This window comes from Telopea speciosissima, chromosome 11, assembly GCF_018873765.1.
Source record: "Telopea speciosissima isolate NSW1024214 ecotype Mountain lineage chromosome 11, Tspe_v1, whole genome shotgun sequence".
Lineage (NCBI taxonomy): Eukaryota > Viridiplantae > Streptophyta > Magnoliopsida > Proteales > Proteaceae > Telopea > Telopea speciosissima.
Genome location: NC_057926.1, coordinates 32,836,605 through 32,851,270, shown reverse-complemented (window position 1 = coordinate 32,851,270; position 14,666 = coordinate 32,836,605). Strand labels below are relative to the sequence as shown.

The following is a 14,666-nucleotide window of genomic DNA, read 5'->3' as shown; positions in this document are numbered from 1 at the left end:
ATTATAAAAACAGAGAAAACCAAATGAGGGAAGTCTTATCAAGTCTGATAGATAGGAAAGAAATGAATTCCGTCCTTAGACCCAGTGGACCAGCTGCCCAGATATTTTTAACCCAAAGGAGAGGAAGATATGCCAAAGGGTCTCATTACAAGTGCCATAGAAAGCACAAGTGGGATCGACCTGAGTCCATTTCGAAACAAAATCCTTAACCGGAATCCCTGCATGTAATACACTGCAGAAGAAAATTTTAAACTTAGGATGAAGATTAAGTTTCCAAAAAAACATCCACCAAGTGGTACAAGAAAAATCATTTAAAGTTGAATAGAAAAGAAAATGTGCCACTTTTTTGTGCTGAAACGCCCATCTTTAGAAAGAGAGCACCACCAAGTGTCAGCAGAGTCAGAACAGGGGATGCTACAAATATTATTAACATAAGTAGGAACTGCGCTTCTAAGCAACGCCTCATTTCAAGTGGAAGCATTAATAAATAGGCTAACCTTTTCAGGATAGGTCCTCTGAGATTCATCTGGTTTAATAGTAAAGGTTGGAATCAAAGGTATCCAAGGGTCGGTCAAAAAATAAGTATCACAACCATTTCCTATCTTTCTTAAATAGAAGGATTTTAGGGGCTAGATAATTTAGTTGATACTATTCCATGTCCAAGAGCCCCTCTTCAGCTTAGTACAGGGGTAAAAAAGGGAGGTGTGGGGAAAATATTTAGCCTTAAAAACTCTAGCCCACACAGAGTGATTGTTAGTTAATAATCTCCATCCTAAACGAAGGAGAAGGGCTTGGTTCTATAGCCGAGCGGGGTGAAATCCTAAACCGCCCAAATAAGTAGGAGAGCATAATTTTTTCCAAGATAGCAGGGAGGTTTTCCTTACATCATTGTTACCCCCACACCAAAAATTATAGCTAATAAGATCAATTCTCCTGCAAATCAGTTTAGGAAAATAAAAGCAACTCATTTGATAGGCAAGTAAAGAACTTAAAACAGATTTTATAAGCACTCCACGACCTGCATAAGAAAGACTGTTAGAAATCCAAGTAGAAAGTCTACAATTAATTCTATTAACCAAGGGCATAAGTTGTTTAACCTTAGATTTATGGGGAAAAAGAGATGGACCAAGATATAAAGAGTCAGGATTCATAGAGGGATGCCCAGAAGGGAACTGAGTCTGGACTTCTCGGACTCGAAAACATTCTTACTAAAATACAGGCCACTTTTAGTTAAGTTAAGCTGTTGGCCAGACAAATTAGAAAATAGATCCAAAATTGCCTTAATGGTTAATAAGTCTTCATCAGAAGCTCTGCAAAAGGTAAATATATCATCAGCGAAGAACAGATGGGTAATTTCTGGAGCACCCCTAGCAACTTTGATTCCATGAAAAAGGTCTAGGTCCCTATAGGCAGAAAGAAGACGGGACAGAACCTCCATGCCAATGATAAACAAGTAAGGACTTAAAGGGCACCATTGTCTCAGTCCTTTCGTATCCCTAAATGGACCAAAAGAGCTTCCTTTTAGTTTAACAGAGAAAGAAGTAGAAGAGATTAAAAGTGAGATGAGATCACATGAACGCCTGCCAAAACCGGGAAATTTAAAGATTGAGGTCAAAAAAGACCATTCCATTCGGTCATAGGCCTTAGACATATCAATCTTAATAGCCACAAAACCCTCCCTTCCTCGCTTATGGTTGAGGAAATGAAAGACCTCATGTGCAATAACAATATTGTCAGAAATCTGACGGCCCTGCACAAAAGCACCTTGGAATGGTGAAATAAAAAGTTGAAGTAGAGGCTTAAGTCTATGGGCAATAAGTTTTGCAATAATTTTATAGGTAACAGTACACAGACTGATAGGTCTGAAATCACCCATGTGGTTAGCAGAATCAAACTTGGGAATGAGACAGATCAAAGTCTGGTTGATAGTAGAAGGTATGGATAGGGAAGAGAAACAGTCAGATATGAAGTGTGAGAGAGGATACTTATTATCTTCCCAAAATTTCTGGAAGAAACAAGCCTGAAATCCATCGATCCCAAGGGCTTTAAGAGGGCCAAGAGAAAAAAACTGTATGCTTGATTTCATCCAAAGTAGGAGGAGAGCAAAGAGAGTCACGGTTACTGGCAAGAATGATAGGAGGAAATAGACATTCAATAAAGCTTGCATCCAAAGGATCAGAAGTTGTAAACATCTGGCTAAAATGATCAGCAAAGGCTAACGCAATTGAATTTGGTTCAGTTAACCTGGAGCCAAGGACCATTTACCCGCTTCCTCAAATCGAAGGGGATCACTCCCCAATATACACTTCCTGGTACACCTAAACAGAATGGAGTCACGAAAAGACGTAATCGTACCCTTGGATATGATTCGTAGTATGATAAGCCACCCATCGCTGTCTGAGTTTATGTGGGGCGAAGCTTTGAAAATAGCTATGTATATCTCTAATCAGGTTCCCAGTAAGTCAGTTCCTAAAACTCCTTATGAGTTATGGATGGGAAAAAAGCCTAGTTTGAGACACTTACACGTATGGGGCTGTCCAGCTGAAGCTAGATTATATAATCCACATGAAAGAAAACTCGACCCTCGGACCATTAGTTGTTACTATATTGGTTACTGTCAATGGTCAAAGGGATTTAAATTTTAAGCACCTAATCATAGTATCAGGATTGTGAAAACTTCAACTGCTAGATTCCTAGATGATGGCGACATTAGTGGGAGTGATAAACCACATAATGTGATATTTGAGGAGCTCCGGGTTACACTTCCAGCTCCTGTACATCATGATAGCGTTATTCTTCCACAAGTCATCATTAATGATGATCCTATGGAATAACAAATTACAGAAGATGTACCACTCCATTAAGATGTTGTCACTGAGAACACTGTAGATTTACCTCCACCTCAGCCGAAAGTACAGGGTAGACCTCAGAGAGTGAGGAGGTCTGCCATTTCAGATGACTACATAGTATATTTCCAGGAGTATGATTTTGATATAGGAATCAAGGATGACCCTTTAAGTTTTTCACAGGCTATGAATGATAATGATTTTAGTAAATGGGTAGATGCCATGAAAGATGAGATGAAGTCCATGAGCGACATTAATGTCTAGGAGCTTGTTGAACTACCTTCAGGGTCTAAAGCGATTGGTTGTAAGTGGGTATTTAAGACCAAGCGTGACTCGAAGGGTAAAATTGAACGACATAAAGCCAGATTAGTCGTGAAGGGTTTCACTCAGAAGGAAGGCATTGATTACCATGAGACCTTCTCTCCTATTTCTAAGAAGGATTCACTTAGGATCATTTTAGCATTGGTGGCTCATTAAGACCTGGAGCTTCACCAGATGGATGTGAAGATGGCATTCTTGAACTGGGATTTAGAGGAAGAAGTCTACATAAACCAACCAGAAGGGTTTAGGATTCAAGAAAAGGAAAGTCTAGTATGCAAATTAAAGAAATCAATCTATGGACTTAAACAAGCTTCTAGACAATGATATTTAAAGTTCAATCACATCATCGTGTCTTTCGGATTTGTAGAAAACACTTTCGATAAGTGTATATGTCTGAAATTCAGTGGGAGCAAGTTTATATTTCTGATCCTGTATGTAGATGATATCTTGCTTGCCAGCAATGATCTTGGTTTGTTAAAGGATACAAAAACATTTCTCTCTAAGAATTTTGAAATGAAAGATATGGGCTTGGCATCTTATGTTATCGGCATAGAGATATTTAGAGATAGACCTCGCCAACTGCTTGGGCTATCACAAAGAACCTACATTGATAAAGTTCTTGAGAGATAAGGTATGAAAAGCTATAGACCCAATGTTGCTCCCGTGATTAAGGGTGATAAGTTTAGTTTGAACCAGTGTCCGCAGAATGATCTGGAGCGAGAATTGATGAAAGACACTCCCTATTCTTCAGCTGTGGGAAGTCTTATGTATGCCATGACTTGTACTCATCCAAATATTAGCTATGCAGTTGGGATGTTAGGCAGATACGTCAGTAATCCTGGTATGGATCACTGGGTGGTTGCCAAGAAGGTGATGCGTTATTTACAAGGAACGAAAGTCTACATGCTTACTTACAGAGCAACTGATCAGTTGGAAGTGATTGGTTATTCGGACTCTAATTTTGCCGGTTGCCTCGACAGTAGGAAGTCTACGTTTGGTTATGTCTTTCTATTAGCTGATGGGGCAATTTCTTGGAAGTCCAAGAAACAGACTTGTGTCTCCACTTTCACCATGGAAGCAAAATTTGTGGCATGCTTTGAGGCCACATCAATGGCGATTTGGTTGCGAAATTATATCTCAGGGCTTCGGGTTGTCAACTCCATCATGAAGCCGCTAAGACTTTACTGTGACAACCTTGTCGCTGTGTACTACTCCAAGAATGACAAGCATTCTAGCAGAGCTAAGCATATTGGAGTGAAGTACAACTTTGTGAAGGAAGCTGTTCAGGAACAGAAGGTATCTGTATCTCATATAAAAACAAGTCTGATGATTGTAGATCCGTTGACCAAGGCATTGGCGCCTAAGCTCTTTGTAGACCTTGTATCTGATATGGGTCTTACTAGAGTTTGATCCATTGGTCACATTTTGTTATAGACACCTTCTATTATTTGATATGATCATATTTATGGATGTTCCTGAACATTTCTCATCTCTATCTTTATGTATACATTTATTGCGATAAGAGTGAGATATTATAGTTTTTTCTTTTGGACCGTTTATTATTTGTTTCCCTACTTAAGGACCTGCTTGGATGGATTTATTGGTGCTGTGATTATGGAAGAGAATATGTCGATATAAATGACATATAACCGCCATGATTCGCATTGATACGACTATTCATTCAAGGTATTATGTTGTGTAAGCTTTGTATGGGATATTTTGATGGGATCCAAGTATTATTGTTATGAACTGGGAGATTATAAGTTTGGTCATATGGTCCAAGTGGGAGATTGTAGGAAATTTTTGATTGGCCAATTGACCAACTCTCCATCCTATTCAATGGTTCCCGTTATGGGTTCCATTAAACTTGATCCTTTATGTTTCATTACTAGGCTTCATTATGGGAGTTTTAATCCTCTAATCTAACTGTCAAATCTTTATGGGAGATTGATAGATTATGACTATTTAAGGAAGAGAAGGTCCCTCCCCTCATCTACGCACAAACAACTCTTTACCCATTGAAAGAATTGCATATAAAAGGATTGAGGGAAGAAGTCCTTCTCTTTTTGTTTTGATATTCTTCTCATCAAAACGCTGCAATGGCTTCATCAAGTTCCGCCGCAACTAATGACTCAATGGTGAACGGTATGTCATTGTAGTTTATAGTATTGTAGTGATTCATTGTATAGCAAAGATTCAATCGAGAATTATAATATTACTCATTCTCCTACAACACACACACAATAAACTAGTTTTTGTTTCAAACCAGATAACACTCACACACAAAAGAAGAGGATATAATGTATTTTCCCAAACATCAAAGTTTTCTATGGGTTAAAGTCTTCTTTGAAAAATGAAATGTCATATGATTGAGTTCCCAAAGTATTCAATCAAGTCTTCTTTGGATTAGAGTTTCTTCTTTGATGGTGGATCTCCTTTTTTTCATTCAAGATGATTTAATGATTGATGCCCACTATAGACCGAGATTTAGATTTTGTTAGTTTCTTTTCTCTGTGGTAGCCTTGGTTTGTTTTCCTCTCTTCAGTGTTTTTCTCAATTGTTGAAGGGAGGATTTCATTAGGATTTGTTTGTATCTTGTTTTTGTCTTTGGCCAAGTTTTTGCGTATTTTTTTCCTCAGTTTAATACAAATGAACTCTTAGCAAAAAAAAAAAAAAAAAGGCCTTCAAATTAGGGTTGCAACAGGGTTGGGTTGGGCCAGGCTTTTTAACCCTAACCTAAAAAGCCTGGCCTAACCCTGAGTACCATGGTTCGTGATCTCAGTATCGGCTGGATCGGATCGGATCGGGATCTCCCAAACTCGAGCAAATATGACAATTTTGTCCCTGTTTTCTTGTAAAAAAACTAATTTTTTTTACATTCTTACCCCTGTTCGAACAGTTGGATCCGATCAGTATCGGCCTCGGCCAAACTCGGCCGATCCGATCCGATACCTCAAACCATGCTGAGTACCCTTAGCTGGGCCCAGGCCTGACCCGATCCTAACTCAGGGTCTGGATAATCCAACCTTGACCCGCCCTCAGGGTTGGGCCGGGCTGACCTAAAATTCCTTAGAGTTACTCAGGCATTGGAAAGATCTCACATTCATCTGGTTGGAAGTTAGAACAGGTCGTTTTGTCCTGGCTGGAAGCTAGAACAAGCTGTTTCGCCCTGTTTGGAATTTAGAACAGGTCGTTTCGTCCTGGCTGGAAGCTAGAACAAACCCTTTCGTCCTGGTTGGAACTTAGAACAGGTTGTTTTGTTCTGATTGGAAGCCAGGACAGGCCGTTTCTAGCCTCATTTGAGCCTGCATCAAAGGCTCTGGCTCGCTTGCGCTACCTCCACCACGTGCATTGTGCCATCTTGTGAGGGTGTTGAACAAAATCACCAACAAAAACCCAAGGTCAGCCATCTAATAAGTCAAAACTGGGTAATCAAGTTTTAAGTGGCAATTAAACTAGGACCGAGTTTTTCTTAAGCCATGGTGAAGGAGAATCCATTGACTGCGGCTTTCGGATGGGTAGGAGAGGATATCATGCAATAGTGAAGAGATTTGTTCGACCCTTCATAAATGAGGGGAAATTTTTGGACTCTAGGATGGTGGCTGAACCCTTAACATGCGGTAGTGGAAAACTTTCTCCATTACGCTATGCTAATCCAATTTTTAAACAATGATATTCATAGTTTTAAAAATTCAACCTGTATTGAACCCTTTTGTGTGTCACGTTTCTTTTTCTAATTAACTCGATTTTACACAAATCTGGACTTACTAGAAAACCATGAACAAATTATGTGTCCAAATTTGGTTTTAACTAACGGGAGAGGGACACCGCCCATGTGCAGCAAGCTAGTGAGTGGAACCAATGGGGCACATAACAGAGCATTATATAGCAGGGGCACAGGTCATTTCAAAAGGGAGGAGAGAGAGACACACACACACAAAGGGTGCTAGCTTACAATACACTAGCTAGGGATGTCAACGGATTGGGCTAGGCTGGGCCTGGCCTAAACTCCAACTAGACCCTAGGGGTCTTAATCTAAATCCAAGCCTAGCCCAACCATGCCAGGGCTTAACAAACCTTGGATCCAGCCCGACCCTGATAGGATTTTTCCAAGCTCGACCTGGCCCCTGATTGGCCCTGATTGACCTTGAATATCTTGGCCCATTGAGTCGTAGAACTAACAAAGCCCAATCACAGCCCACCATGTTCTTTAGATCATGTTCCTTGATCTGTTGAAGAGCTGACCAGATCCCCCTTAGTTTTGCTTCAAAGGTTGAGGAGCAGTTTCCTGAATAGACGCATGCATGGATTTTAGATCATCACAAATGATCTAGCAAGTCATTTAGGGTTATGGGTTGTTGATGGGATTGGTGGAAGTCAAAATTTATTGCATTATCAGATTTTGTAACTATTGGAAGATCAGACTCCTTACACCAGAGATTATAATTTTTAAAGAGGTGGTTGAGTTCCATTTTCTATGATTCCATACAAATTGTTTCCTCGCTTGCCAGAGAACATGCCAAGAGAGTACCTCTTGTCAACAACCAGTTTTAATATTTTGAAATTTGAAATGGGAGGAAGAGATCATTACCTCTTCTCTCACCAATTCTTTACCCAACACAAGAGCTGATATGCTCGGTTTTGATACTCAAATTTGTCATTGGTGCGTGAAGTCTGATCTCAGTCCAAAAATTGTAGTGGTATTTCTTCGGCGGGTCATTTCGCTTTCAAAACGCGCATAAATGGCTTAAAAGTGCATACATCAGCGCTTAAGACGTTGATTTCTGTAGAGTTCGTCGAGATCTTCGATTTGATATGTATTTCACTCTGTTTTGGTTCAAATCTGAAACCAAACAAGGTGGGTCTCTAAGGGCAGTTTTGTACTTTCTAGGTTAGGGTTTCGCTAAATATTGTAAGTATCTCTTTGAGAGATGGTGAAAGAGGGTTTGGTTTTGCTTCATAGAAATAGTGGATTTGTTCTATCGTTCGGCCATGGATGTAGCCTTCCTTCTTAGAATGAACCACGCAAAAATTTTGTCCTCTGTGTGTGTGTGATTTCTTTTTCTTTCTCATTTTTCTGCTACAAAATGATCTTTCTGCTGCATTGTTTTTATAACAAAATTTGGGGTTGATCAAATTCGATCTATTAAAGACAGGGCATCAGTGTTAGCATGCCACAGGTACAGATAAGGCATTTCGATTGGAAGTTAGTTAAATACTTTTATATCATAACCCTAATTAATTAGAAGAATATTTTGTATGGACCTCCAAAGAAAAATTATAAATTTTGGTCTCAAAGGCACTTTTCAGATGGCTATCAATGGGAATCCATCTGAATTATAATTTTTCATTGCTGAAGGAAAGGTTTTAGCAAGAGCAACACAGAGCCAAGAAAGAAAAAGAAGTAATCCCCACAAGCATAGGTTTTATAAATTCTAAAGAATCACTATCCAGACACATTGTGGAACTGTTAATTTAGTCCAAAAGCTTTAAACAGGTGGAAATTTGAAAGCATGTCCAGCTAGAAGGTGAAGAAATTTCGGTTTTCGATTGGGTTCGGTTTATTTCAATTTTTCAATATCGGGTTAATATCGATTTAGATCGATTTGTTTTTGGGTTTAAACCACAACGAAATCTTACATTCATAACTTTAGTGAGGAAAAATTCGATAAAAACACTTTAATTCACCTTCCTCGAGTCAAACAAGAAAACAACTATGACTAAGAAAATTGCTTTGATGTGTTCATGTAATATCAGATTTAATGGCCTGGCCAAGGCTTAAGAATATATGCCACTAGGTCTGAATTGGGGCTCAATTTTGGACCAAAACTAGGGGTGTCAATGGGTCAGTTCGGTCTGGTTTCAGTTCAGGTTTTTCGGTTTCGGTGTGGCTTTTAGAGAAACTGAGACCAATCCAATAAGAACTTTTCGGTTTCGGCTCGGTGCGGTTTTTTGTGTCGATTTCTATTTATGATAACGGATTGATATCGGTTTGGATTCGGTTCGATACTGGGTTTTTTTTAACAAGTTGGGTTCGGTTTGTGCCTATTTTCTTCTCTTTCTCTTTTCAACTACATAAAATATTTCATTAGCCCCACACTTAAAAAGGAGATCGATGGAACAAGCATTGTTACAAATCAATTTCCATATTTTCATAACCTCATACTCATTGATTTGTAACAATTTATCTTACAATCATAAATTTTCTCACTAATATTGAAATCATTTCAATGATTCACAACCTTATACTCATTATTTTCTTATCGGTTTCATTCGATTCGGTTTTTGATTTGTTATCGATCGGTATGGTGCAATCCAGCTTTCAACCGGTCTCGTCATACCCCAGTCCAAAAACCGATCCATATTGGATCAGTTCGATTCAGTCTCGGGTTTTTTCGATCGGTTTCGATCCATCTTAACGGTTGGGGCTAGGTTTTGACACCCCCTAACCAAAACTATCATACTACGCCTAGGTTTGGGCTCACTTGATTCAAAATTTATCAATATTTCCAGCTTGCCTCCTCTCTCTTGCACTCCAAAGCCTTAGCAATTAGATTGGCTTTACTTTACTTTACTTGATTATGTGTATCAGCAATTATAAAGAATTCTGGCCAATTAGAAGGATTATTATTAACGTGGTTTCTGGTTACTAACAACTTGGAACATGTTCTAGATCCAGATCCAGAGCCCCAAGCTGTGGTGGACGATACCCTCTTTGTGTTTAAGCATTAACTGCAAATAAAATTTAAAAAAAACATTACTTTTTAATTGATACTCTTTGATTCATTACCAGATTCTTATCGATATTGAGGATATCAAGGCATTTCTTTCATGAACACAATACAATTCAATAATGTAATTTTAGTTGACTTTTTTTTTTTTATTGAAATTTCTCGATTCCATGAAACGGGACTCCAGAAGTCCAGAGCAGGGATTCGATACTGTTCCAATTGGTCCGTATCGATTCAGATCCAACAGGTCTATAGATCTATCCTTGTCTCGACTTGAGCTTATCCCACTTCCACTTTCTCCTGCTTCTCTCAGCCATGTCTCTCATCTCCAAGGTTTCTCAAACTGCTTGTGCTTTTGCCCAGTGGTGGTGGCAGGCGGGTACCGAACTCTACCACTACCAAACAAACAATTTCTTCTCAAACCCAACACAAGCTCAAAACATACTATCATTCTTCCTACTATTAGCCACCACCATAACTGTAACACAGTGGTGGCGGCATTGGTCAAGAAGAAATGCACCACCACTTCCTCCAGGTCCACTAGGCCTGCCGATACTTGGCCATCTCCCTTTCATCGGCACCGAGCTCCATCGCAGTTTTGCCAAGTTCGCCGAAACCTATGGTCCAATCATGAAACTCCGACTAGGCAGCAAACTCTGCATCGTGGTAACATCATCATCGCTAGCAAAAGAGATCTTCAAAGATAACGACACCATATTCGCCAACCACGATGTACCGGCAGTGGGGAATATTTCAAGTTACGGTGGCGTTAACATGGTTTGGTCACCATACGGTGACCATTGGCGAATGCTCCGTAAGGTCTGTGTCTCTGAGTTACTAAATCACAAGAGACTTGAAGCCTTTTATGGTCTCCGGCGTAGAGAGATCTGCAACATGTTAAGACAACTCTATTCCTATTCTGGCACTCCAGTCGATGTAGGGGAAGAGATGTTTCTCACAACATTCAATATCATAACAAGTATGTTGTGGGGTGATACACTTGAAGGTGAGGAAGGGCGGCGCACCACCGTGGAAGTTCGTGGAATAATGGATAGAGCTGTGATGCTTTTTGGTGAACCTAATATTTCCGATCTTTTTCCGGCGTTGGCGTGGTTTGATATTCAAGGTATTGGGAGGCGAATGAAGAATACGGTTTCTTGGTTCGATCAGATGTTGGATTCAGTCATAGATGAACGACTCAAAACAGATGGAGAACGACGAAAAGTAGAGGATGATGTTCGTAAACAAAACAAAGATTTCTTGCAGGTCTTACTACATCAGCTCAATCTTAAGGCAAAGGAAGGAGTCCCTAATAAGACACCTAGTCTTACCATCACTCACATCAAATCCTTGTTACTGGTATGTACCTTAAATTTTAGGTTTTTTCAATTTCCTTTCAATTTTTGGTAGCACTCATCAGAAAATTATCTCCCCCCCCCACTTCCCTACTCAGCCCAATTCCCCAGTGCTGGAACTGGAGAGGATAAAGATTCAGAACTCATCCTTAAAAGCTAGTTGTTAAGGAAATGATGCCCAAGTACCTATAAGTCTCTACATTGGGTTATTTTATCATTTTTGCCTGAATTGCTAAATTTTATTCACAGGATGTGATGGGAGCTGGGACGAAATCAACATCGAGCGTAGTGGAGTGGGCAATGGCTGAGCTATTGAAACACCCAAATATAATGACGAAAGCACAAGAAGAGATAGAAGAGGTAGTTGGGTTGAACAATATAGTGGAAGAGTCTCATTTACCTAAGTTACATTACTTGCATGGAGTGGTAAAGGAAGTTCTTCGTCTACATCCACCTGCTCCTTTCTTGATTCCTAGATGTCCAAGTGAATCTTGCACCATAGGTGGATTTATGGTTCCAAAGGGTTCTAAAGTTATGGTGAACGCATGGGCTATACAAAGAGATCCAATTGCTTGGGAAAATCCCTTGGAGTTTAAGCCTGAGAGGTTCTTGAGATCATCTATTGGTGATGATGAATATGATTTTAGTGGTAAAGATTTTAGATATATTCCATTTGGATCTGGAAGAAGGGTTTGTGTTGGAATTCCTATGGCTGAAAGAATGGTACCATATCTATTGGCATCAATTTTGCATTCATTCAAGTGGGAATTGCCAAAGGGAGTAGAGCTTGACATGTCAGATAAGTTTGGTTTGGAATTAAAGAAGGCAACACCCCTTGTTGCTATCCCTTCACCCAAGTTATCTGACTTCAAACTCTACAATTAAATTCCTTGTTGATGTAATCTATAAATGCATCATTTTATGTATTCAGGAAAGTTGACTTTGTGTAATTCTATTTATGGATAAGTTGATGACCGAAATGATGCCCATGCTTGTCGCATTAATTTCGCATTAATTTGATAATGGATTTCAACTTTGCGGGTCCCGCATTGTAGTAGTAGACTTGGGATCTTTTTTTTTTATGAGAACAAAAACATACAACCTACATATCCTGCTTGCGTTTTGCTAAATTACACACCATGTTCAAACAAACAGAATGTTTGAAAGTAGTAAAGACGGTCAGCTGAACGATTACTAATACACATGAGGTCCTTAATATAAATCCAAGGCCAAGGATAGGTAGCAGAGGATGGAAGTACAGTTATAATGTCAGGGTTAGAACTTGGTAAGTCTAACGACGTAGCATGTTCAAGACCCGCCCTGATACTGTATAATTCCGGATCCCAAGGCTTATAAGACAAAATTGATCCTGCACCAAAAAAACAAAAATCTTCCACCCATGAGAAACATATACGTTCAGTCTGCCAGATTTACTCCTGGGGTTTGGATTCCTGCACACAATAAAATAGGATATTCAAGCTTAGGAATAGGTATCCAAGAACATATATCAGAAGAGGAACCATTATCCTGTTGTACACTTGGGGAAGTATCAGGGGAGGGGTGTAAGTGTAAATCTGAAATCCAACGTGTTACTTCTTGTAAAACCCCCAAGGCATTTGGTTTTTCTGAACAAAACAAGACCCTATTCCGAGCGTTCCAAATATAATAACACGTTATAATAAAAACCCCAAAAAACCAATGAAAAGATACACTATCAAGGATGGGTGTAGACTTGGGATCTTTATTCCCTCTAGTTTCCTACTTGGCCCAGTTCGCCAATGCCTCTAACAAGGATGGGTGCAATGACCACCCTACCTCTGCTCGAACACTCTGCTCAGATGAGGTCCACCCCTCTCATTAGAGGCACTGGGGAACTGGGCTGGGCCGGGCCGGGCCCCGGTGGAGTCAACCCACCCTCATTAGAGGTATGGGGAAATTGGGTCGGGTAGGGAACTGGAGGAGATAATTTTCTTGTAGACTTGTGGTTAACACTGTTACATGTGTGGGAAAATTATCTTCTCCAGTTCCATGCCCGACCCAGTTCCCCAGTGCCTCTAATAAAGGGGGAGGACCCCACTTGGGCATAGTGTTCGAGTAGGGGTAGGGTGATCATTGTGCTCCCTTTGTTAGGGGCATTGGGTCAGGCAGAGAACTGGAGGGGATAAAGATCTATCATGTGTGACCAATTATGATTGTGCTATTATACAAACAAAACAGTGGGTACTAATGGAATTGTAATCCTCTCCAGCGCCCTCATTTGCCAGTGAGGTCCAGTGACGGGCTGGCTGCATGACATGTGGATTATTCCAAATCCAACAATTGGATGGCTTTTTTCTTTGTTTCGTTCTTTCTTTTTTTGATCCAGCCGTCCGATTTTTTATTAACGAAATGGGCGAGAGCCTAACACACCCTCAACCTTGGCCAAGCCCGGGTCACCTCTGATTGACCCTTCCAGAGCCATGGAAATGGCAAACCCAACCCAAGGCTACGTTAACCCTAGGCCCAGCCCGGCCCTGTACAGGCTCAAGGCAGATTAGGGCGGGCTCGGGCTGGCCTGGTGTTTTTTGACAGCCCTATTTTTCTTCCACTCCGTTCTCTCTGCTTTCTTCTGCTTTACTGATCACTGCTATGCACTAGGAACCCTAACTCATTCAGACATTTTAGCTTTTTTTCTTGATGGTTGAGACATTAATTACACATATTTCTAGCACAAATAACACTAACCAATCTCATTTCTTAACATTGAAATCGAGAGAGAGGAGAGTAGTTGCAGCTTGAAAATGAACTTCGGAGGTGCACCATCTTTAAAGCCTTTAGAATGGAAAGGGAAAGAGAGCCCAAATTTGGAGAAATTAAGGGGTTAAGGAAATGTCTCTAGTTACTAAGGCCATATTTGATATGATTTCAATTTCAATTTCGGATTGATTTCTTGAAATAGTTAACAAATAAATTTTTTATCAATAAATTAGAATTGTTTAGGTGACATGAATTTGAAGTATTTCAAGAATAAGAATTTCATTTGGTAGTTCGATTTCTGAGAATAAATTCTCTATTTTTTTTGGGGAGAAGGTGGTGGTGTTGGGGCGGAGGCGAGGCGGGCCGGGGCCAGGGCAAGGAAGAAGGTGGCGATGGTGGCAGGGAGGTGGTGGTGGCAGCTGTGCTGGTGGTGAAACCATCAAGAGAAGAAGGGAGGTGTTATATTTTTAACATAAAATTACTGCTTTGCCCACCAAATTAACCATGTGTGCATTAAAGAACAAAAGTGAAATCAATTTCAAATTCAAAATTAAAACATCTCCTCAGCTATTTCAGAATTTCTATTCTATTTGATTTCTATTTCACTGAACTAAGGTGTAAAAATCAAATCAGAAAAATGATATTCAGAAGAAACCGCAACAGATGAGAGGACCGGC

At 40.0% G+C, this 14,666-nt stretch overlaps 1 protein-coding gene across 1 annotated transcript; it reads left to right on the top strand.

Annotated features, from left to right (window-relative positions):
• Positions 1-10,213: 10,213 nt before the first annotated feature.
• LOC122644975 (geraniol 8-hydroxylase-like) lies at positions 10,214-12,191 on the top strand. The gene is made up of 2 exons (XM_043838331.1): positions 10,214-11,257; positions 11,503-12,191. Exons 1-2 carry the CDS (start codon positions 10,214-10,216, stop codon positions 12,136-12,138), a joined length of 1,680 nt encoding a protein of 559 aa, XP_043694266.1. The 3' UTR covers positions 12,139-12,191.
• Positions 12,192-14,666: the final 2,475 nt, after the last annotated feature.